Below are 26,770 nucleotides of genomic sequence, written 5' to 3' on the forward strand. Positions count from 1 at the left end.
GCACGCACGTTGTTTGGGAGCAGGGAGGTTGGCTGAGCTGAACAGGGTATAGTCTGCACGAAATCCCATACGGATTCACTGTGTGATGCCAATGCCCTTCCAGTGCACCCCCTCTCAGCTGTATCGACTGCATATAACCCTGCATTTAACCACAGCATCATGAAGTGGTTTGGGTTGGAAAGGACCTTAAAGATCGTGTTTCATCTAGTCACACCAACCCCTTCCAAAATCCCCTCTCCAGGCACAAATATGCAAGATAAATTTTATTTATGAAAGACGTCCCGATCAAAATTTCTTAAAAGTTTAAAAAGACAACTCAAGTTTGTGGCAGAAATGACCTGAAATACAGCAAATTGCACAAAATATCAACACTGATCATACAGCTCTTCAAAGATAACAGGCATGTGCTAAAGAAACTGTGGAGTCTAGAAATATCCCAAATATGTCTAGTTTACTGATTGCTGTACAAAAAGCAGTTATAAATACTTCACATCTAGAAAAAAATACACAGAACCTTTGAAATAGACTTTCCCTTACATATAAACAACCTTTGTAGAAAAAGCCAAATGCAGCCGATACAGGCCAATCCCCCTGCTCCTAGATATGTTTCAACTAGCATGGGTTAGCATCAACCTCTTTTTGAAGTGTGCCACAAACAGGAGTTGGGTTTCATATATTAAAAATAATTTTAACGCATACAATGTAATTACGACCAAACAGGGACTAGAAAACATCACACAGTATGGTACATTCGACATTTGATGGGAAATGAGTACACAGGAGGTGGAAGTAGAGAAACTGTGTTGCAGTCAGAAGTGAGGGGCGGTTTATGCAGCTCTCATTCACACAAGACTCCCGGTGTGTCAGCAGTGGATTAGTCTGACCCTGGTCTTTCAGATATGTGTATGATTGATGAAGTCAATACCAGCAGCATCAGGCCTTTTAATGTATTCATTTTCTTGTCATGTTAGAAGTCAAAACCTTCTCAAAATAAGACACCTGTTGTAGAACTGTAATAACCGAAATGCATATTTCCCTAGAACACCTATATGGAATTGCACTAAAAATAAACAATAAAACATATTATGTAAAAAAGGAGTCCAAGAAAGGTCATTACAGACAATTTGGCAGACTCAGGTCTATGGTAACGCAGTGTTTCTACATACAGTTTAAAGACTAGAACAATTATAAATCTTTCTTAAAAAATCTACCAACTTTTCTTGTTAATATTAACATCAGTTTCTTTAAGTTAGTAGTCTGCCATTACAGGAGCATAGCACCAATTTAATATTTATTGCTGTCATTTACCCCTACAAATATATTTTCCCAAAATACTTACAACTGTACAAATATTCACAAAAGTGCAAAATTCAGACTTTATTCTGTGTCACTGCTATGTTCAGTGTCGAGTCTCACGCACCATGATGACTGCTGTCTTGCCTTTCTTATTGCTGTGTGGTGGGAAGTCACAACACCCTGCCGTGAGCGCAGCGATTCAGAGGGAGAATTTTCAACAGCCGCCTCTTCTCCCCCCCCTAACTCCCCACTCGCCTTCAGCTGTGTTATGTGCTACAGCCACAACCCACAGGGAAGGGTCTCTAGACATCGTTTGAGCCTTGGCTGGTGCAAGAGGAGAAGCTATCATATAGAGAATCACTCAAGGATTCTAAATTGTCCATATCGTGCCTTCCCGAGCTATTTAAGGAAGCTTCTTCTTTCTTCCCATTTTCTTCCTTTTGTCCTTCAACCTTGTTCAGACAGTTTTTCTCTTTTTCAAATAAAAGTACGTTATTGCTGTTAAATTTATTGAGAGACTCCAGGGAAATTTTAGATAATCCATTCTGGGAATCTTCTGTTTCTTCAGTTTGCTTCAGTTTCTGTAATAAGTGAGGGAAATATTAGAAACATATTTCTTATAAAGTTATCCTACTGTACACCATTAATTACCATCTTTCCCAAGTTCACAGGGTTAAAGGAAAAAGATTGTTAGATGCTTAAATATCTGTTATCATTAAATAGAATGTTAACATCCATTTTAGGAGAAATCATAGCTTTAATGATTCTGCTGAGACAAATAGGACTCCATTTACACAACAGTAAAGTGCTATTAATGTCTGAAGTAGCAGATCCTGAGTACACGGATATTAAGCGTCTCCAGCATCTTCACGGTAAGTTACATCTTCTCCTGTACAAATACTTTGGGAGGCATGTTTGAATGGGTGTTTGTTTAAGTTGAGTTTGGAGTCTGCTAAAAAAAACGAAGTGCATAGATATGTTCAGAGGGGAAAACAGCATTTTTTATAAATTACAGACACAAATGAAATGTGCTAGAGAGCTACCTCGCATTTCACATGGAGCAAGCCTATTGATTTCCACGGACCCAAACTCTCTCTAACCAACAAGAAAGAAACAAGGCAGGAAATTACACTGAAAAGGGCCAATCCCCACAGACCAGAATCAATCAGATACCAGCCAAGCTTACTTGGAGAAGTGTTGTAATTCTGCAGGAACACCGGACGATGCATTAGCACATTATATTAAAATCGCACAGTAGGATTATACAGAGTAATTTTATCCCTTTGGTAGCTACTGGTATTCTCAATCAGTGATCTGCCCAAGGATTAGTTAGAGAACTGCACTGGGAGTGGTTCAATAAAAATGACCTGCTGTTCATACACAGGGTGTTTCAAAGTCTGCCTAACTAACTCCTCTTACACATAATATTATCACTGAAGTATGAGATAACATTCAACATTTTACATTCAACATTCAACAACCTCTCGGAGAGATAAGAGTCAAGAATTTTGAGATATGCTGTCAGAGTGCAAGCCATTCCTCATTTTTGGTATTACCGTCAGATAGCGAAGACTGAATCAGTAAAGTGCTGTCAATCCAAGACAATATTTTTGTTTAGATAGAAAATGAAATGGTATTTTAAGCACACTGAAAATACAGTGCATCCAGATGTATGGATGATGTGGATCATTACATGTGCAGTTATAAAGGGTCGTTAGAATTTTTGGAAGAATTCAAGTTCCAGGTAAGTCCAGTGTTATGCATGCTGTGCTGCTTATCCTCAGAAATCTTGTGCTAGAGGAAGACAAATCCCTACATAGTTTGATTGCTTGTTTTTATGGCTAGTTAGATAAAAATCGAAATGCCAGTCCAATGACTGCTTATACTGTGATCTTGTCATATTTCATCAGCTAACAATGCCTGGATGAGGTTAGTATTTTTATCAAATGTTTCAAACGTTAAGCAAAGCAACAGGAGATGCTAGAGTCTTAATAAATGAAAATTTTCTGTTTGGTTCATTAATTAATCTTCAGTCCAAAAGGTTTTAGGAGACGTTATGTTAGATTATTTTAGATGACAAAACTCAAGACAGTTGAGGTCTTCAATATCTGTAATTAAAATGTTTCCTGAAAATACTTGGTAACAAAACAAAGACAAATTTAGGACCCTTTCATAGAAATTCACCACAATTTCAGCTTAGAACGTTCCTCCCTTTGCCCTCCTTTAAAATACTATGCACTATTCCTGAAACAGTGTTTCACTTCTCTGTAGACCAGATGAGAAATTTCTCAGACACGGCATCAATACCATGTGCATTAGCACTTTTTTGCTCTTCAGACTATTAAACCTGAAATACTTTATTATATGACAGACTAAACGATTTTTCTTTGTGTATATTTTTCCCACTTCACAGAGTTTTTTTTTTTAATAAATTGAATATGGCTACTTAGCACAGACTTGGGTCTGCAAGAAGTCAATACTGGTGTTAGTAAGGTCTATGATAAAACTTTCATTGATTCAAATGGAGCCAATTTCCACTATTGGGTAGGAGGAGCAGAGACATCTAGAGTATTTCCTGCACAGAGCAGTCCAGATGAAGTATTGAAATATGAGTAGGATCTTTGGCTGGCTGAAGAATGGATTTAAGCCAGTGGACAGACTGGAGTGAATTCAGCAGTATATTCTGCATACATGTAATATCAATAATTTATTATACCCTTACAAGTACAACCTAGACTACAATCCTACTTTAATCACACCCTGGTTTCTCATTTAATATAAGGCTAAGTTTATAAAATATATTAGGAAACTGCAGGGAACAGAATTATTCTCTACAAATTTTAAGCAAAATCACTGAATTGAATCAAATGAAACTGAAGTGAACAGAAACCTGTCAGTGAAGCCCATTGGCAAAAGGTACACAGAATATTGAACAGTGCTTCTACAATACATCAAGAATTAAAGAAAAAACTAATTCTAAAAGTTGTTGCAGCAATATTTATTACTGAAATAGAAAAAAAATCAGAAATAAGTTATGGATATTTCTTTGAAATACAGTTGTCCTTTTTAGATGTCTTCAATGCCCAGTTCAATCCTTTTGTGAAAAATAATACATCTTTAACACATTACTGCAATAGTATGCAAGTATGCAAAAGTAATGCTTATGTGATGTGGACAGTAATACTTTTATGTTTTTTTTCATTTGATGTAGGTGTAATGTATAATATATAATACAATACAAACTGTATTGTAATACACTGGTTTAGGCCATTTATTGCTAATTTTATAGTTAGTTAAGAATGTGGGGTCGTCTGGATGGGAATTCTGTTAGGGAATTAATATTTTAGAACTGTACTCAGATATCAGATGTACAATATGATCTTAGCTCATGATTTTGTTAGTAGAGCTGCACTTAAATCTGTTGAAACAAGTCCAGAGGAGGGCCACGAGGATGATCAGGGGACTGGAGCACCTCCCGTATGAAGATAGGCTGAGGAAGTTGGGGCTGTTCAGCCTCAAGAAGAGAAGGCTGAATGGAGACCTCATAGCAGCCTTCCAGTATCTGAAGGGGGGCTATAGCAATGCCGGGGAGGGACTTCATTAGGGACTGTGGTAATAGGACAAGGGGTAACGGGTTAAAACTTAAACAGGGGAAGTTTAGATTGGATATAAGGAAGAAATTCCTCCCTGTTAGGGTGGTGAGGCACTGGAATGGGTTGCCCAAGGAAGTTGTGAATGCTCCATCCCTGGCAGTGTTCAAGTCCAGGTTGGACAGAGCCTTGAGTGATACAGTTTAGTGTGAGGTGTCCCTGCCCATGGCAGGGGGGGTTGGAACTAGATGATCTTAAGGTCCTTTCCAACCCTAACTATTCTATGATTCTATGGTAATCACATATGGAATAAAAATATATTTGTGGTTCGAAAGTTAAAATGTGATATTCTAGACCTTGACACACAGAAGAACACTCACTCACTGACTGAGCTCCATAAGCAAAAATAAAACTTTAAGCAGAGAAATTAATGTAAGAATCTACATAATCAACAAATAATTTTCTCCCACAGTAACAAAATTATGTACCTTCCTAGAATTGAAAGGTCATTGATAATTTCTTTAAACTTCAAGCGTCAGGATAAATGTTATCGAAATTCTTTAAGATTTTTTTCTCTGGTTACTCTAGATACAATTCAGAAAAAATTACTAAAGACTATTTATTTAAATTTATCCTTAACTGTCTTATTTTTCATGGCAGTCAGAACAGCTGCTAGATGAATCAAAAGACAAAACCAAAGAAACTATTATTAGAATTTGTTTGATAAATTGTGTCTGTGGTTAAGTAAAGCCTTTAGTTTTGTTCACGTACATTTGTTACTGACTTCAGCAGAGTCACAGATCTAACAAAGAATGAGGGTTTAGCCCAAAGATGTTAGTATTGTGCCTTTTAAAGTAATTAGTTCATTAATGCATTTGAGAGCCACACTAATGTGAATCAGTAGCTCTTCCTGCAGATAGGAACATTTGGCAGCAGATCAGGTGGGTTTTATATGCTTGAGAACTGGGTGAGATTTGATAATAGAGTGCACCTAACCTCCAAGTTGTGGGTTCCAGTCTAATTTTTCCTGTATTAGTAGTGACTTTCTGCATAATAAACAGGTGGGTTTATCACCATGACAAAAAAAAAAAAAAAAAAGAAAGGATTTGGTGATGTTGTTCAGCATTGCTGGAAGAGCCAAGATGGAAACAACAGTATGTGCTTGCTCTCAGACAGGATTTGTCTTAGAAGTATACTCATAGCCATTTCAGGTGTTGACTTTGCTGCTGATTATCCTGCTTCTGCTCTATGAATAAAGAAAGTGTTTGCTGTGTTCGGTGTGGTCAATATTAACTTAAGGGAAATGGTAAAAACATGTCACAGGTTTTGGTCTAAAGGAGAAAAAAAGGCACAGTGCAGAAAAGGACTGTGATTTTCGCAGTGCCTCTGTAAAAGCATTGGCCCATCATTGTAAAGCAGATCCATGAATAACTTGTTTTACTTATACTAACTATATTTTTGTATAGAAAATACATACTGTTATAGCCTTAGGGTATAGGAAGCATTTGTTGTTCTACTTTGTTGTAAGTGGAGAGCTTCTGACCAATGGAGTTTCTTAGCTAGTCAGTATGTGGTGCTTTATACCACCTGAGAGCAGGGACTATTCATCAGAAGAGAAACTCTATCTGACAGAATATAGACATTCATCACGAGTCACATCACTTTGAAATAAATCCATGAGTCATGAATCAGAATAATGTTTCCTTGTTGGCAACATCCTAAAGGGAATAACTAAAACCCATTAGTGATATAATAAAATCTGGCATGTCACTTCAAGCACAGCAAATTATGAAAACACAACTAGCCTGCAGTTACACTGATATATTATAAATAGGTGTTATTTCTACATTAATACATCAAACTAGATTTTGAAAAAAACTTTAAAAATGAGAGGTTACATGTGGGTAGAATGCATTTGCAGCACTGTGTGATCAAAGACCAGTGACAACTGTAGCTGTTGTGAATGGCAGAAGGGCTCTGCAGGTCTAATAGGAAGGAGCAGGGAAGGATGGGCTGGCTCACGATACAGAGGACCACACAGCTGACATGCAGAAAGGGATGTAGCAGCAAGTCCAGTTTTTCTGTATGGTAACCCCTGATTTCCTGGAGGTCAGGCTATGCTTATAAGGCATGTCAGAGCCCAGAATTAGCAATGAACCATTCTGCAGGATAAATGTATTTTCCAGCTGTCTAAGTTTAGTTAACCAGCACTTTAAAGGGCTCAGAATCAGTTACACACAAGAATAAAATGAACTTTGTTTATGTCTCTCATGCACTGGACAATTTAGTTTTTAGATTAACACAAAAGCAGGAAGGGCATTGCTTCAAGTGAAGTATAACTGCAAAACACTATTGGATAAACCCAACTAAATTGCTATGAGAATTAAATATAGATCAACAGAATCGATACTTAATTGTATAACTCAAGGTCTTTCGTTTCAGATCTGATCTCTAATAGGAGATACAAAGTATGTGCACTTTTTATTTTTTTAGTTATTATTTAAAACTTTACTGTGAAGGAAAATGATTTTCTAGAGTTTTAGCTTTTTAAAAACTATTTGGTACTTTGTCTGTTTATGTTCAAGGGAAACTTGATCCCACAGTGCCATTGTTTCTTATTTTAAATTCAGAGTTTTACCAATTTAGATATCCTCTAGTCCTATAATTGCTTTGTATTTATGACACAATGGGTCTAAGTGGGATATGCAGTTGCAGCATTTCATAGGTTGCTCATATATAACCCATTTAGTAGAACATGTTTAATATGTTCACAGCTTCTTGTAAAATACAGAGCAGTATTCTGATCAGAGACATACCAGTGTAATCAGAAATAACTTCTCACTGTATTCAGTGGTGTTACACAACCAGTTAGAAAGCAGAAAGGTGTAACATGAAAAGGGTTGGTTTTGAACTACCAAAGGTAGTAGCTTTCTAATAGCTAGTCAGGACAGAATGCAATGGTGGACTCTCAGTGGAAAGTGAGCACTCTCTAGATCTCATTTAACATCAGGTGGACAGGTAACACTCTGCAGTAAAAATAGTTGTACAGTCACATCCAGGAAACTACAGAGGTGAAAGCTGTAACTGTGTGACCTTTGCTGTATTACAGCTGAGCTAAAAATGTGATGTTTGAACTTCTTTCTCTTTAAAGCATAACCTTAAATAATAAGATAAGCACTGCTCTCCCTTGTCATAAGCTTTCATCTATTTTCTGGACTGACAGTAAAATAATTTCTTAAATAATGAGCCCCTTTTCCTTTTTCTATTTGAGCAGAAATCCCATGAATATTTTGCTGTAGCAGACAATGACATTCTCAAAGATGCACCATTAGTTTTTCAAAATAAACAATAAGTGCCAGTTTCTTTTCTCAGGGAAAAAAATACATTGATATGAATTATTTTTAAGTTCATTAGTCTGTTCAGCAGTTTATAGGAAGGCCATATATACCTAGGTACATGTCATCCACTTCTGGCATTATGGGTAATACAGTAATGACAACAGAACCAACGCTTGCCTACTTTATTTAAGAGTATAACAATCTACAAATATATTTTAGTATTGCAAGGACAGCATTTCTGAGGATCCTGAATTGTAAGTAAATTACCTTAGAGGAAATAAAGCTGATTAGCATGAACCGTGTATGCTTCATAACTGCAGATCTGGACAAAACAGCCATTGCTTAATGAATAGGTGACTGAGCAATTGAGACTTACATTGTCTATTCCTTGAATTCTTATGTGGTTTAGGAGATAAAAGATAGTATAGTGAATTAAGCCTTATGCTTTCAGAAGCATAATTTTAATAAAATGATGAAACTTGGTACATTCAGGATTGTAATGCCAAAAATATTATCCTCATAATTTACAAAGTATATGATTATTTTGTTGATATGACTAGACTGTTTGACCCGAGTAGGTATATACCAACCCTTTTAGAAGTTTTTCTAATTAAATAAACTAGTATTTTCAGGCCCTAGTTTCAAGGTTTGGCAAATGTAGCTTTTTACCTTCAGCTCAGTTATGAACTGAATGCCACAAATGTGGTTGTTTTCTCATAGTGCCTCAGAATGGCCACCGGCTGCATTAACTGGGCATGGACAAAGTTTATTTAAAATGAAGTAAGAAAATACAATTCAAAGTGACAACATCTTGGAAAATGGTCACAATGTTCAATCGAGTGTGTTGAGGGGATTTATTAAAAAGAAAAGAAATTAAACACCAGTACTTTCCCCAGAAGGTAAAGCAGCACCTTACATTGGCAGAATCACCAGTTTTGCTTCTCACAGAGGGAATCTACTCACTACAAGCCATGCTTACTGCAATCAGAGGCTCACCAGAAGGCATTAAGGAAGAAGTGTCCATGGTGAGAAAGGAAGCTGATAATCAGTTTTTAGAACCTGACAGACTGAAAATGAACAGGACATGCATAGGATACACTTACTTTTCAGGGACCCTTTAACTTTACTTGTAGAGGGAATTAACTAATAAAATTGTTTCTAGTGACTGGAGAAAAATCACAGTAAAAAGAAAACTTATACTGAAAAATAAGACTGCTGGCAAAATTACTGAACTTGACTTAACCACCTGAAGTTCAGTACTATTCCTTGACAGAATTATGTTGAAGGTTACGATGTCAGTGATAAGCTACTGAATGGTACTGGAACTGTGCAGTCCTAAGTAATTTCACCATTTCAGTCTTCATCAGACTGTATTTCACCATACAGCATTTAAATATACAGAGGTTTGTCCTACTGAATGAAAGTAGTTGTCCTTACCTTGATGGAAGTCACTGATTGTTTCAATAAAGAAGAGGCTTTATAAAAAAGGGGCTACAATTTTATCCTATATTAGAGGTTTAGAGGACTTTTTTTTTTTTTTTAATTGGTAAACTTAGAACTGAATCAAGAAGGGGAAAAAATAAAGATTTTTTTAAATCTAAAAAAAATACAGTCCTTAAAGAGACATATTTTATCCTACATTTTGACTGAAGCAAAAATTCCTCTCAAAATCAGTAAATGCAGGATCATACTCACACAACATACAATCTCACTGACATTTGCAGTAATCGGGGTCATTTTCTGTATGGCTGAACTATTCCCAGACTACTGTTCCTAAGTATCAGCTATGTTCTTATTCCTCTTCATCCTCCACCTTTGGCTTTTTTTATTTTGGTAATTACAGAGACACTTATCCTCTCACTCTCTAGTGATGTCTCAGTTCCTGGCCTGTAATGTCTGTATGTCAGTCACCCAGCATACTGATGGAAAACGGAATTGCACTTCAAGAATGTACTGCAAATGGTGATTTGTAGTGGGTAATGATTTTCCACACTAGTAATCCTCTCTTTGGAGTACCAGACTAGAATCACTTCAGGTTAACCTGTGACTATCCAAGGTACATCAGCTGATCTAAGGGCAAAAAGACAGAAGGAGATGATATACAAGGAGCAATGTTATGTAGCTGCACCAAGAGCAAATCAGCAGTATGAAGAAACCATGTAGAAATAATTCTCTCACCTATGAAAACTGGCTTGTTGTATGCACTAAGAGGGCTGTGCTGTCTGCAGCCCTCTTGGTGCATGCGACACAAAGGCTGTCTGCAGGGGCATTCAAAGAGTATGAATCTTTGCTGGAAGACTTGCAGAGGAAAGAAAGGGAATGTGCTTTCTCACAAGTTTTAAAGATGATTCACAGAGGTAATTTAAACATCAGAGTAAGCGCCACAGCAAAGGGTGTTCTCATTTTTAGCCTCTGAGGAGGAAAGTTGGGAAGAGACAAAGAATCTTTCCAGACCCATCAGTCCACCTCTATGTGACTGCAGATTTAGCTGCTATGGAGGGAGCCTCCATGTTTTGCATACACAGTGCACACACATCAGAATGATACCTTTTCCGAGCTCTCACCAAGCAGAAATAGAGGTGATAATTTGCACATTTGGAAGCAAGATCTTCTTTATTCTTAAAAAAAATCTGAATAACCAATCTTAAACCCCACTCCAAGAAAACAGTTTATTTTAGGAGCCTGAAGTAATTTTCCTTTCCACTATGGATATGGATGTGGGGATGTGGATGGACAATCATGCCACATATTGCACTGGTAGGGGCTCCTGGAAGCAGCAGAGGAGGAGGCTGTAGCCCAAGCTTCCTTCCCAGTAAACCTGTTGCAGCCTGAACTATGTGCATACTGTTTTCTGACATTTCTGTGCAATGAGACTATGACAGTTCCTTTGTAATCAGAGAAGACTGGGACAGGATAGATGCAAATAATGATGCTGGTTATGTGACTGCACTTGCACCTCTTCAGCTGACATTATGATCTGCACAGTTTTCAGTACTGATTCACACAAAGCATGAATTGCAGAATGGAAACCTCTATGTAAGTTCATCTGCATCAAATCCTATGTAACGGTACAGTTATTTACATGTACTTTCTAAATTTATCCAAACAATTTGTCTTTGCTGTAGGGGAGAATATTTTGAGGGACAGAAGCACAAAATGCACAAGAATCTGAGCGGGAATTTCAGATAATTTCAGGCTGCAGAGCCAAATTAAAGCAGAAGGATAAATCCTCTCGCAATTTTCAGTTCATTTCAGTACACCAAGTTGTGTCAATAAACAGCCTATAGTATAAGTCAGCTTGAAAATAAATGCTATGAAGGATGTTCCATTTTATGTCCTTTGAATTCGATTAGTGATTAGTCTTGGTGGTTAAGCCACATGGGAACAGTAATCAAGGTTTCTCTACTGCGGTTCTGTAACAACTGGAAAACATTGTTGGCTCATGTCCTATACCATGATGGGATAGTAACCTAAAATCTAATTAATCTATGAATGAATTATGGTTCTAGAAACGTACTACATTATAATCAATTTTAAGTGAGATCCTAACAGAAGATAAGATGAAGAAAAAGCTGTAAAATTACCAGAGGTTGATAAATTCTGTTTACTATGACTGATGATTTTTATGGAGGATAATTTTACAATCCATCAAATTTTTGTCAGTTCAAGAATCATGCTGCCAAACATATGCAGTAAATTAATTTTTAAATTTACATACTTATTAAAAATCTTATTGAAAACAGCAGGAAGTAAGCCTTGCTTGAATAATAAAATAACTTGTTATTCTACTGGAAAGAAAACAAACAAACAAAACCCAACCAAGTTTCTATTAAGATGATTTTACAGTAAGGCAGTAATTATAAACAGCCACATTAATTAGTTAACCAAACAATGTATTAAATAGCCAACCCCAAATTAATGAAGAATTAAAAAAAAAAAACCCTTGGAAGATAATAAATTAAAAAATGCAATTTAAAAGCTGAGAAATTCATGGCTGACTTTTGCATGTGCTTGAGGACATGTTAACTCAGGCCCATTGGCATGAGCTCCTGGATTCCCTGTGGAAGCATGGGGAGCTGCAGGTGTTTGCCTATTTGGCTTCCCCACTCAGGGTGCTGAAGAGGAAAGGAGTGTTACCAATCTTCTTGTGCACATGGCCACAAGAATGAGCCCAGTGTGATGTGCTGCTGGCTCAGAAAATCATTCTGTGACACAGGTCTGTTTATTCTCACAGAAGTCCACTGCAAGAAGGTGTTACAGCTGCACCCTAGGTCCTATTGCTAAAAGCTGAACATGAACCATAGAAACATCTGCTGAACAAGCGAATAAACAGAAACAAGAAAGGAGAAAAGACTGAATCAGCACCTGTGTGGAAGCAGGGCCAGCCAGGGCAGTGACTGTCCCCCTGTGCTGGGCACTGGTGAGGCCGCACCTCAAATCCTGTGTTCAGTTCTGGGCCCCTCACAAGAGGTGCTGCAGTGGGGCCAGAGAAGGGCAATGGAGCTGGTGCAGGGCCTGGAGCACAAGTGTAATGGGGAAAGAATGGCTGAGGGACCTGGGGGATTTAGTCTGGAGAAGAGAAGGCTCAGGCGGGACCTTATTGCTCTCTACAGCTGCCTGACAGGAGGTTGTAGTGAGGTGGGGTCGGTCTCTGCTCCCAAGGAACAAGTGACAGGACAAGAGGAAATGGCCTCAAGCTGCACCAGGGGAGGTTTAGACTGGAGCTGAGGAACAATTCCTTCCCCAAAGGGTGCTCAGGCATTGGAACAGGCTGCCCAGGGCAGTGCTGGAGTCACCGTCCCTGCAAGTGTTCAAACACCATGTAGATGAGGCCCTCAGTGCCATGGGTTAGTGGTGGCCTTGGCAGTGCTGGAGAATGGTTGGACTGGGTGATTTTAAAGGTCTTTTCCAACCTGGCTGGTTCTATGGTATATGCATATTTAAAGCATATCATTATAAAACTACAGCACATGGTAGGAGGCCGCATATCACAAGGAAAGCAAGAACTACTTCCCCATCACTTATACATGGAAAGACGAAGAAGTGTGCCAAAATGGCAGCACTGGGAAGTATGGTGATATGACTTGAGGCAAGCAAGGCACCTCAGAGACCAGCCCAGCAGATTTCTTGGCTGTGTCTACTTGCAAGGCCAAATTTCAATGTTACCGATCAGTTACATTACCAAGATTTTTCTGCTTCACCTTTGATGTGTTACTCCACAGCTGTGATTCTTGTACTGTCCATATGCCACAGACATGCTTCTGGTATCAATAAAGCAGTGGAGCCAGGCCTCATGTCCTCTTTGTTTCCTTCCCTGGTCTCACCTTCCCAATTGCTGCAGTTTTCTTTGTCCACTACCACTGCTGGGACCAACCATTCACACTCTTAAAAGATGTACTTTATGTATATAAAATAGGTAACCCATCCTGCCTGCATCCATCAGCAACAAGACTTGCATATTAGTAACAATTCTGCTTTCTCCCTCAGCCTCTCACTTGTCTCATGGGAGACCAGGGCCAAGGAACAGGCCCTCTTATTTGATTTATGGATTATGGAGTACCTGGTGTATGTTCAAATACTGCATTATGCCTACTATCAGAGAATCCATAGGTTTCAGGGTGTCTGCCACCATTACAAGGAGAAAGCACTATGCCTGTCCTAGTTGTGACAATACCAAGAACAGAAACAGGACAACACTGGATTTAATAATTTAGTCAGTGGACTAAAATATATCTTGATGCAAATTTAAAAAATTAAAGAATATTGTAACTGATCTCATGTTTACCAGGCAACTCAAGAATACAGTCCTGGACTGTGGCTTGGTAACTATGTGAATTAATTCAAAAGGAAACAAGAGAGACAGGGCTACATGCAGGGAATAGGCAATGCATATCACAAATGCAGACTGTAGATGATAGTCCTGTGCCCAGCTCTAAAGGATGATCAAAAAGAAACATTGTGAATTAAGCAGAGTAATGCTGGACACCAAGATGACCACTGCTGAAGATGCATATGGAAGTTCCTAGAGCTGGGAGACTTATGAAGTGTTCAACTTGCCTCCTCACAAAATTAAATCAGTGATACACATCACATTCTGATTAACACACATATCATTTGGCTGTGATCCAAGGAGAGTTTTAGTTAATTTATAGGTTTAGATTCATTTGCTTCATCTTTTAGACACAAGTACATCTGTTCCTGGTCATGAGAACCTCTATTCTACTTTGTAGTTCAGCCAGGCATATGGAACATCTCTCACCTGGATCTGGTAGGAGGCATTAGTGGTTGCAAACTTTCTGTAAGGGTCACAGCCTTGAAACAGAAAGGGGTCAAGGACAAGTGTGCTGGACAGACGTTTGACTTCACATCTTTGCCTTTTCTGGTTACCAGCAAGGTTGAGGTTAAGCAGCTAACAAGATCTGAAAGGCTGATAAACATTTGTGCTGAGTCCACCTAGGCTATAAAAGTACCGGCTTTGAATATGAGGTGTTACTTTGACAAGGCTTTGGAGACTTTTTTAGAGAAAGGAGACAGTGAAAATATATATTGGGAACCCCATTTTTCTGGGGTCTGTATAGCTGTGAGAAAACCTTTGCTGGGAATGATCAAAGAAGGAATTTGGTGTGAGAAACCAGGAGAGGCCCCTGTTCTCACTGTGGGATTCCTGCAGTGACACAGTAATGTAGTATTTTTTGTACTGGTTTTGCTACAATTGGGTATAAATAAAGAAATGCGTACGTGAAGTGCTAGCCAGCCACAGGAATGGATTTGTGGACAAAGGCTTTAGAAGATTTATTGACCATAGCAAGTCAGAAGTGTTATTGCAGTATTAATGCTGCAAACTCTTGTGAGATACTAGTAATACAGAACATGTTCCTATGCCTAAAATACAGTTTATAAGATTATTAATATAATAGGCCACTAGGAGGACTAAAATACAACTGGAATTCACACAGACACATGAAACTCATGTAAAACTAATATGCACTCATTTTCTGAATGACCAAGGGTGGCACAAACAGGATATCTGGATAAAAATACAGAATGAAGCAATTCCCAGGCCCCACTAGCAAATGAATAATCTGAAAAGTGTTGCTGAAAATGAAGTGGCATTTGACTTTTACTGGAATATAAAAAAATTAAAATATTGGAAGTGTTGATTTCTTTGATATTTTAGATTATTCAGGATTCAGATACTTGTAAGTACAGATTAAAAATTTCCTCTGTGTACAGACACGGACAGCAGGACTGCTGAAGGCAGTAGGTATAGTTCTGCTTATTGAAAACTCTTTGCAGGATCCAGGTGTGAATTTGCTTCTGACATTCTGAAAATTCCTCAGCAAAGGGACACTGTGTTTGTGGTTTTAGCCTTTGTAATGCAAGATCCCATCTTGGGTAAGAATGCTTGATGAGAATATTAAGTGATAATGATTATTTGCCTAGCTTTGCTGTGGGGCCTTCAAAGCCCTCAAAGCAGCCTGCTAACAGTACTGGACTGAATTCCAAATGCAGCTGGGACGTATTATTTATATACTTTATTTAAAAATGGTGAATTTAATAGCAAAAGAGGTTTAGCAATTTGGACAGTCAGCCAGACCCTCATCCTGATCTCCAGCCCTGCACTCCAAACTGCTAAGATTTTTGTCACTATCTGATTTTTTTCCATTCTTCATGGAATGACAGAGGCCTGTACTGTTCTCTCTAGAGACCATCTGAAGTGCTCTTCGACACACAGGACATGGCATTTATCCCGTGTATGTGGTAGTTAATCAAATGTTTTGCACTGACTTCAGTAGACTTTGGATCAGACTCCTGATGCATTAGAGAGATAAATTATTTAACTTACTGAGTTCCCCTAGAAACAAAATATTGAGCTGCAAACAAAGCTAACAAACACCAAATGGGATACCATCTGCTGCAATGAGCAGAACATGACCAGTTTCCCCCATGCTTGAGATTCTTCCAAAATACAATCTGACATAGGTTTGTTAAACTCCCAACTGTCTTACAAAATTGGTTTAGCACAGGTTAGCAAATGCAAATGCCACCAGCAACAGCAAGCCAGACGCTGATGTATCAATTTGAGTTCTCTATGATTTCATTTCTATTGGACTGCCTTGTGTAAAAGCTCAAGGGTTTTCTGCTATCCAGAGCCTATGGAGCCTATAGAGATGTGTCTGTTCATGCCCTCTGTCGTAGGGCTGGCGGACACTGAGTAGTTTCTGCCCCTGAGTAAATCTGAATGTTAATTATCTATATAATGGTGCATTCATAAATCTGTATTATTCTGTCTTTTGACATCCAGATGCCATGACTGACTGCCTTCTAAAGAGACAGGATATGGAGGCAAAAGAAGCTCTATCTCCCACAGGAATGACAGGAGATACCTGAAATCCCAAGTCCAGAGCATTCCCTACTTGGTATCAAAGTTTTTGGCTGTGCTGGAGAATATATGGGTTCCCAAACACTTTCACAGGGAAAGAAGGACACTGCTAAGCTAAATGCAGTATGTGATACTAGTAGATGACATCAGTATTAAACCCCTTTCCACTTAAAAAACATACTGAGCAACCAAACAGTTTTTATGTAACGTGAGGAAGAAAACTAACAGCATTTGCCTTGTAAAACATGACAAGAAGGTGTCTTCATACCTAAATTTGCTGCACAGCCAGGCACTTCATCTTCTAGTATCGCCACTACAAGTGTTGAAACTACCATAAGCAAACAGGACCTCTAAAGGCTATTTAGTCTTCAGCAGTTAACCAGAAAGGCTACAGCTCTCCATATCATGCAGCTTTTAGATGGTGACTGCTGTTCTTTGGCTTGCTCTGCTGCCTCTGTTTTCATCACTGTGCTATTAATGATGTCATAATACAGATTCCATGATTTTACAATGGATTTTATTTATAGAAATGCTGTATTATAAATGCTGAACTCTCTGGTACCCTGGCTTGTTATAGTGGTTCTCAGAAACATGAAAAGAAGTCTGATGTTCCAGTAAGAGTAATAATAAAAACACCCTGAAAAATGATACAGATGGAAGTTTTAGCATTTTTTAGTTGCTCATACACTAATGTTACGAAAAATACAATAAAGAAATGGGTTTAAAAATACAGAAAGTTTCATTATTACATGATCTTAATGTTGTAGGACCAGATGGAAAAATACACATTATTTGGCCTTCCTTTCAACTCAGGGGAAAATGTCTGCTGATGTTCCGTGACATTCCCCATAGAGCCAATGTACAAAGTGGGATGCTACAGATCAAAATTCTGCCAGATAGAGAAAGAATATCTAAACCAATTTTTGAGCACCTATATAAATACCATGATTTTCACAGGATCCAAATATATGTATCTGTTGGAGACACCAGCAAAAGCTGCAGATTTCTAGCACCTTTGAAAACTGGGCAGCTGAAGTGTCTAAATACAGATTTAGGCACAGCCATTAGGAAATGAAGCTTGAAAAAAACTGTCCTATATTTTTTGTAATTAGGGGCCACAAACAAGACTCTCCAGATAGGCTATGTAGGGCAACATAATTCTTGCCACCATGATCAGGAAGCTGACTGCTCAGCTACTTCTGTTCCTCAGTTTCAGGCATTGTCTGAAAAGCTCTTACATTTCAAACCTGCTTTGCATCTTAGTACATGTGCTAACAGCAAGTTTCCCAATCTGGTAACTTTTCTGCAGATACAGTCTCTTGGTAAAGTTTAGACATTCCTTTTCTAAGACATATTATAGGCTATTACTGCATGGTTAACATTTTAATTTCATAATGCTCATCAGTATAATATATTCATATTTAATTTTTTCATTCCCACCCACTTCTGCTTTATTCTTCATCCACCCAAATCCATCTGAGGTCTTGTTTTACGGTATGCTTTACAGAGCATTCATTCAATAACCCATAGGATATGTGAGTATGTAGTAAGATATCAGAAAAATAAATTTTAAATGCTTGGCAATTATTCAGATAATTATTCAAATAATAACTTGGGGTTTTATTTACTGAGAATAACACTGGAGTAGTTAATGGAAGTTTTTAAGGCTTTTTATAGTACATAAAAGTCTTAGTGACCTCTATCAATGATCAAAGAATGGAGTAATGCAGAGAAGGTGTCACTAATGGGAATGGGGCTATCAGGATGTGTCTTGGTCATTGATGGATTGACGGGCAGTTCCAGCTGGGAGGACTCTCACATGTGCTATGAAAATTTATGTCACTTGTCTTAGCCTTTGTGAAAGGTAATTAGACATTTAAATTGCATAGCTATATCTTTTGAACTTCCCAAACTTCCCTGTGTCAGTTTTTTGCTGATAAGTCTGATAAATCCCATATTTGTTTCTTCCACCAAATACAAATATTACTTTCCATTAAAATAATATGAATTATGCACAAGACCTGGAATTCATGTACCTAAAAATATAGTAAGAAATAGAATATTTCATTTTGGGACTTGCTATAGAGTGTTTTCAGTTCCTAAAAAACGTTTAACTGATATTTTTTCTTAAGGATTAGACAATCTGTGCATCATATTGCAGAAAATCCAGTCTAATTTCTCATTTAAAAAGGTGAATGGCTTTTTGGAGATGAAAACAGCTTGTGGAACACACAATAAGCACCTGCAAATTATTTCAATGTGATTTTTGCTGATATTTGCCATAAAATTTGCCTTATTTTCAAAGACTATTTTGATTAGGATACTATTGTCTGTGTACATATGAAAACAAAAAGCTGAGTCTTGAAGAGTTTGGTAACACATTTTCAGTATATGGCCACAAGTCCTGCTAGCACCAGCTGTGCAACTTATTTCTCATGTATTTTGCTCAGAATGGAACTCTCATACTAAAAGATCAGTCATTTCCTGCCTTCCCTGCATGATGTTTGAGTGCTTTATGCAAAACATATCACTGTTATAGACGGGGAAGGCAAGTTTCAGCTGGAAAAAAAAAAATCACAGCATTATTCATCTCATTTAACTCTGCGAATCACATGCTCCTCCTGGAGTCAAAATATTTTTCTGCTTCAGAAAACAAATAGCTCACTGAGTACCTCTCTGCCCTACTGCTCTTATCTTGATTGAGTCAATCTAATATTTATTGTATCCAATTTATTTTTTAGCTTTTTTTTTTATTACTAATATTATTTCTACCATTACAACAATTACACTATCTCAAAAACTTACTAATAGTTATCATTTGTTGCTGTTAATGTGCCTTGAATTCCATTTTGGCCTACAGTATTATTGTCATATTCCAGTTCAACACAGAGAGAAATGAAACCGAAAGTTTTATTTCCAAAGATGGAGGACTGAAGAGTGTCTGGTTACAAATGGCAGCAACATTAAGTGCACTTTGGGCCATGCTGCAAATCACAGCAGCTCCATCTGTCAAACCTTTGAAAAATATGCTCAGAACGTTCTCCACTCAGGGAAATCACTAGCAAATGATACTTCTATTCAATACATACTTTTGGTTCTTATTAGACTAAAAGATCTGCCTACTTACAGCTAGGATCCACAGTGGCTATTAAATCCTTACGTAATCTTCAGTTATATAGTCAAATAGACACTGTAGTGCTCAGAGTGTATCTGCAAGGCACAGTGCAGTGTGAAGGTATTGGTGAGCAAGCTGGGTGGGCTGGGACCAAATGCAGTGGGGTCTTATCAATACTGCTTATTGCAGCTACTCAGCCCTGCTGAGAAATGTCCCAGAATAACCAGGCCATAAAGGAGCTGTGCTAATACTGTGCCCAAGCAGGCTCACTGTAAATTAGCTCTGTATAGCTCCGTGTTGCTCTGGGCATTTGTATGAAAGCAGTTTTGGACCATTCCTCTGGGGCCTCCAGGAAATGAGCTGCACGACTCTGTGACATCTGGGCCAGTGGGTAATGTGGTTATGCTGCTCCTACATGCTGAAAAGACAAAGTTCTCTCTGTAATTTGAAATTACTTGCTGAGATGGTGGGATATGGGGTTTCTGCTCCAGTGAGCAACATTTCCAACTCAAAAGGAGCCAAGTTCTTCCCTCCTTACAGCGCCAAAGGGGTTATATTCAGTGAGCACAACACTCCAGCTGTGGTCACAGGACAGCTCAGTGCATTGCCTTAAATCAGAAAAGCTCACACATCTGCATTTGGCACTCGACAAACTACATGGGCACACTTCACTTGGTGCTGTGAGTTATCTGGGGATTTAGCGTTATATGACACTGTGCCATAGCCACTAGAACTGCACCTACATGTCAGTGATGCTTCAAGCCCTTAACTTTCCTCTTGTAGCTGCAGCTTTTCACTTCCTCCGCATCTTCTCTCAGACTCACATCCAAACTATTCTCCTGCTAGCCTTGCACACCATGTGTTTTAAATGCCACCCAGCCTGCTGTACTATGCCAAAGACTTTCTGTCCCTCACCAATATCCAAATACTCTTTTAAAACTCTGTGTTAGAAGATATTTGAGTTAAAATGTCGCCACCTACCCGTTCCCATAAATACACTAACCAAACATAAAATAGAACTTTTACACCAGCTGGAGGGCTAGTTAGAATGGGATTTGGTGCACAATACTAAAACTACTGAGTCCATTAGTGCTAGAAGCAGAACCGCATCAGCAGATAACAGCTTCCAGTTTTTTTTAGGGTATGCTTTTTCTAAAGATATCCCTTGCATTACATTAAAAGCGCTACTTTCTCTGACGGACTCTGCCTTCCAAATGTAATTTTGCCTTGCCACAGCCTTTTAAAAACTAAAAAGTTATGAAGAATGTTACCATCCTCCTTCCTGAGCCATTCTCCATTGCCTGATTTTTTACTAAAACTCTCAGCAGTGTAAGAAGCCTCAGCTGTTTCACCTAGAAGGCACAGGGAGAGAAATGAGTCTCTGTATAACTGCAGCTTTTTATTGTTGCCAAGCTAGTTCCTCAGGCTAACTGTAAGAATGTTCTTCCACACTACACAACATTTCTGTTAAGTGATACACGTCAAGTGAGACTTTGGTCCCAGGAGATTGCCTAGCAGTCTTCAAATTGTTTGTTTTGCTGCCTCTTCACTTTACTTTTGAGGGCAACTTTGATGGCAAGATACTAGAAACAATGAGACCTGATCAGGCATGTAAGGCTCAGCAGCAGGTCTAAGAATGTGAACTTGCCCTATGCAGGGAAAAAAAACAGCCATGCAGAGATGTGGGACTTGTTGATGTCTGGAGAAATCATAGCTTATTTCTAATTTCACGTTTCCCCACATGAGTTGAATCAGACTTGAGGCTAGTAAAAATATTTTTAATTCTGTACTACTCCCATGGGTGGTATGGTAAAATCTGTTTTCTTAGCAGAGCATGCTCCTGTGGTTTTTGTCACTTATGTTGTCAAATGCTCCTATAAAATTCCCCTGACAATGGATCTTACATCAACTTGGGTAATTACTCAGACAGTCTTTACTATGACGGAACAAGTATTGCATCATTCATCTGAGAATCAAAAACCTTTGATTAAATACAAAGGAAGTCTCGCAGCCCCAAGCCTGTCAGTGGGTAAATTCTATTGAGACAATTTGACAAATGGAAACGTGTAGCTTAAAGACCCCCATACATACCACATTTAGGGAATGGAGCCGGGGGGAAGGGGGGGGGGGGGCTGTGGTGCAGAGAGTGCCTGTTTCACTACTCCAGTCTGTGCCCAGTAAGGCCTCGTGTGTGTGCTCTCGGTGACCTCCCCGCGGTGGCAGCAGAAAGACTTGACCTCAGCCGGCAGCACCAGCTCTGGAGGCAGAGGTCTAGGAGAGCTCTGAGCAAGCATGCATGGATGCAGCAAGAGAGCTTGGTGGCAGCCCAGCTCCAGCTGGGCCATTTCAGGTCTGCCATGACTGGGGTGCACTCCGAACCAAGCAGCTATGTCTGCGTGGCTCTACACCGCCCGTGGCGGTTTTACACCACCTGTGGCTTGGGTGCTAACCAATCTGAGCATGGTGCTCAGAGCATGCTCCCTTTGGGCGAGGCAGTTTGCTCTGCTTTCAAAATAGAGGTGCTGACTCCTAGATGGACATACAAGTCTGCTGGGTAGTTTACCTTCCCTTTGTAATACTGTCCTTTACAAAACTGTTGCTGGATCTTTGATACACATCCTGTGCTAATGATGCGAGTTTTGAAGATCGAATACAAAAGCATAAAAACAGTAAATGTTATTTTCAGTTTTTGTGACAGGGTGGATGAAAGGATATCAGATCCTGACTCTATTAGAATGTCTGATTCTAGGCTGGCATCAACTGATGTTTACATTAATAGACCACCTCCATAAACATATGTAATGATTTTATGTGCTAATTCCTTACACCTAAAGAAAGCATTGATCTTAAAACACAAAAGACAGGTGAATGAGTCTGCAGACTTACTTTCTCCCCATCTAAAAGTTGTACAATGGCAGTATTTTCCTTAACATCTTGCATTCATCAAGGCTGGGAAAGGAAATAAAACTGATTCCCTCCTCAACTCATCACCTTCCTCTCTTTTAAGCAAGGCAAGGGAAATAGCAAAGAGAAGGTGAGGTTTCTGTGCTTGATACACAGTAGACTGAATTACATAGAAATCCATAATCAACTAATTCCTGGATTTGACCCAGCCCACCTAGGAACTTTCTATTATTGACAAGGGACACCTTGTATCTTCTATTACTTTCTAGTTTAATATTTTGTAGGAGTTGCTTCAAATTCTGTATTTGCAGTAACACACACACTGTACAAGATAAGATAAGACCTAGGTCACCTAGAGCATTTACTGTTTTCTTTCTGGTTGTAACATGAGATAGGTATTGCAGTCCCGAGTTTACAGACAGTGAAACTGAGATCCTGAGACCAAGCAACTAGCCTGATACCCAGTGCTGCCCCAGCTGCAGGAACTCTCATTATTAAGAAAGTATAAGCAAGGTAATTATTTAGTGCTCACTTGAGGGCGCACTGAGGTGCAGTTTCTAAAATACAAATGGTAGCTACAACAGCTACTTTTTACTAGTTCCCCACAGAGGAAAGCTTGGGGCAATGTTCATCTTGCTAACTTTGAGTTGAAAGTTTGGTATTCAGTACAAGCTAGCTGCATAGGCTCCCTTTTGCTGGTCAAAGCAAGGAAACAAGTAGTTCCATAGGTCAAAACACCTTCCCACTTTGAACTCTTAGGATGAAGCTCTTCCAACTGTCAGCTGGACTAAACTCATTCTCTTAGGTTTTTTTCATATGTGATAAGTGGAATCCTTCCTTCAACATATCTAGAATGTTAAAAAAATTTAGTTCTCTGTGAAAGCAGAGTGTACACTGTCTCCCTGGAACTACTTCAGACATTTAAATATGGAGTGTCTTTTAAGAGGGACTCTATTTTTAAGAGCCTAAGAATGTCTTTTAAGAGGGCTTTATTTAGGACCCTAAGAGCTTCTCTCTTTCAGAGAGAGTAAGGCACCTTCAGAAAGTGACTCAGAGAACCCAAATCAGGCACATAAACTTTGCTAGCATGTTTTGCAAGATCTGCCTAAATAGCTGAATGTGCCCAGTGTGCTGCTAATTCATACCCTAGCTCAAGACCTACTGATCTCTGTGAGAGAAGAGACACAGAATGAGACACAGAAGCATCTAATTCCTGCCTTTTGTTTTCCCCTTATTCTTATTTAGTGTAGCCTACAGAGGTGTCTAGGCTGTTTTAATTATTGCTGCAATTCAGGAATGCTGGAACATCCTCTATACAATTAGCTGAGTGCTCTGGGATCCTTGAGGATGGCAAGCGTTGTGCAATTACCAAACTTCCTTATTCTTGCTTCTAGTCCTTTTGTGGATATTCCCTTCTGTTAATACAATCTATTAGAAGCCTTGTGAGCAAAATGAGTCAATCATATAGCATTAACTCCCAATCAGCTTACTCAGCTGCAAAAAACCTTGAGTTTATCTAGGAATGCCGCCACATCAGTCCCATTTCTAAGTGCAGCCAAACCAGCAGCAACTTCTCTAATTCTTCCTTTTCCTGTATTTGCCAGTGAGTTCTAATATATACTTGAATTGCAAGACACGGTGATTTGAGCATTTGATCTCCTTCATGAATCATCTCTACAACACATACAAACTCTGCTGTGTTGAATAAGACCGTAACTTCACATTGCACATACAGCCTCTTCCGTTAAATGAGCCTCCTAGTTAAACCGCTGATGCAGTTAACATTGTAGCTGTGCCAGAAATGTCACATTTGTTATGTATGTTATCATAACTGAGGGAAAACAAGAGGATTTAGATACCTGTGATAGGCACCAGCCTCTTCCACGAAGGGTCTTTTCTTTAAAGTGCTCAAGTCACGCCTTGAAATACAAGCAAGCCTTGATGGTGACACAAATGGAGTAATACATAGGGACAAAGGAAAGCAAGAAGGGCTGCATTACAAAAAAAAATTATGTGGTGGCTGGTTAAGAATAGAGAAGAAAATACATTTTTCATGATGCTTCAGGATCATAAGGATGATTAAGTAATAAAATCTTTGACCATCTCAGTTACTTCTCCAAGGGAATAAAGAAGATGACAAGAAGTCTTGTATTGGCTCTCATTGTTCATAAAGAATGGGCCTGGGTGAGGGAAATTTATCTTGTTTTCTGAATTCTTATGAGGAAAACATAAACCACTGAGCTTTTAAAGTCTAAACAATAAGTTCATTGAAATGTGAAATAATTTCTTCCTTGCAAAAATATGTTAGCAATCATGATGTCAGCAAACTGCTCAAGGCACAACTACTCCTGCAAGGAAGAGGAACAGCTGTTTAGTGCAGGCCTCACTGCAGTTGCACTGGACAGGTGTCCTCCATGGGCTGACTGCAGTGGACTTTGGATCAGGTGCTATGTATGTTTTACTAAATCAGAGAAGTTACTGTTCAATTAAAATTAATCCGACACACATAAAAATTACTGTTTCTTGTTTTGAAGATCTTACATGAGGCAAATACACCATGACTCTTTATTTAAGTGAAAGGTTTTTGCCCAGCATTCAATGCATTTTATTCCTTTCTTTGAAATTGTTTTCTCTTTTTCTTGTCCAAAATTCTGCAGTGAAATGATGACATTATTTCAGTATAAGTTTCTCAGGTCAAAATAAATGCAAAATAAAATTGGTCTTACTGCCAAATGAATTTAACCAGGATGCTTTTTAAGACTTGGCAGATAAGAAACTGGAAAAATAAATATTTCCCCTTTCCATGTGTAAAAGCCTTTTTTGCTTCCTCTAACTGCCCATGCAGTGTCCCTTTTTCACAGCAACTGCCCACTGGTCGTTTCCCTTCTGAAACTCCTCCCATGCAATACTTCTTTGCTGATAAAACTTGTTGTGTATGTACGCTGGGGCAATGCTGGTGAATATGTTCAGTGAGGAGACAATTCATAAGACAGTAAGTGGGTTAACAGAGCTTCCCACCAGAATGTCTCATTAGAGCACCCAGTCTGAAGCCACTATTGTACCAGTGCTGTAAAGTCCAATTTAGCTGAGCAGAGGAACTGATACAGCAGCCTGCTCTTTCAACACGCAGAGTAAAATCCTCATTCTGCCCATCACAACAATTTTTTTTTTCTTTTCGTTTTTAAAGGCTTCACACTCTATTTGGAAACAAAATTCAAAGCGCGCAGCATTTCCTTTTTCAAAATGCCAAATAATCTGCATGAAAGCTTCATTTCCCCTCCCCCCCAATTTATGTTGGGTTTTTCTTTTTTTTTTTTTCAGTTCTTGGCCATAAGTGCCTCAGTTTTTGGTGTAATGTTCCAGATCACACAATTCTAATTTACACAGACTGTGGATCTTCTTGGGTTGGACAAAGTACAGCTTAGAAAAATTTGCTGTGCTAGTTCAAATAAGAAGTTCAGGGCAACCTGTTTTTCATGGTTACTGGCTCTCATTTGTCATTCTGAAAAGTTTAATACTAATAGGCAAATCTCTAGTGCTTTACTGAGCTTTCAGTGTTCACCGAGAGGCAATGCTGTTTTGAGAGCTATTTCATATCCTTAAAGAGTAATCTCAAAAGCCCTCCAACAGAATGCATGAAAAATGCTAGTGCTGAGTTCTACCTCTTGTCTTCTAGTTTAATGGTTGATTTTTACAAGGATCCTAAGGCTACTTTAATGAGGTTTTTTTGAGTTTTGTTTAAGTTTTGATGCTGATTGGGTACATTGCAGAGATGTCATATGCAAAAATTGCACAAGAAGGATTAATTAAAAGTAGATGCAACTCTGAGCCACTTTTCTGTAGTGGAACCAAACCTTAACTGCTCTGTTAATTGTAAAAGCCTTCAGAAGGCAGAACTGATTTTTATATATTTTTATATAAATACATATATACATATATAATTAATCTCATCTGCATAATTAAGCTGTGGATTTCTAGATGTTCAAGATGAGGAATTAAGTGTATGTTCAAGGCATTTTCCTTCATCTATCCTTTTTAATACTCTTCTGCTACCTTCCTTTTTTTTCTTTTTTTAAGTTCTCTTCTTCCTACCTATGAAGCCAGATTCTTTAAAAATTGCTCCTTCTAATGTGACCCAAATATG

The 26,770-nt window shown here is 38.6% G+C and overlaps 1 protein-coding gene across 12 annotated transcripts in view; it reads right to left on the minus strand.

Moving 5' to 3' along the window:
- Nucleotides 1-248: 248 nt before the first annotated feature.
- NCKAP5 (NCK associated protein 5) overlaps nucleotides 249-26,770 on the minus strand; it is a 507,525-nt gene continuing 481,003 nt past the window's right edge. For all 12 annotated transcript variants that reach the window (XM_061442407.1, XM_061442190.1, XM_061442334.1 and 9 more), the window contains one exon: nucleotides 249-1,877. In XM_061442407.1, coding sequence (XP_061298391.1) covers nucleotides 1,599-1,877 — 279 coding nt within the window. In that variant the 3' untranslated portion in view covers nucleotides 249-1,598. The remainder of the gene's footprint in view (nucleotides 1,878-26,770) is intronic.

The sequence above is a fragment of the Pezoporus flaviventris genome, unplaced genomic scaffold (assembly GCF_033815535.1).
Source record: "Pezoporus flaviventris isolate CSIRO_AGI_PZ_B2104156 unplaced genomic scaffold, CSIRO_AGI_Pfla_v1 ptg000001l, whole genome shotgun sequence".
NCBI classification, from domain to species: domain Eukaryota; kingdom Metazoa; phylum Chordata; class Aves; order Psittaciformes; family Psittacidae; genus Pezoporus; species Pezoporus flaviventris.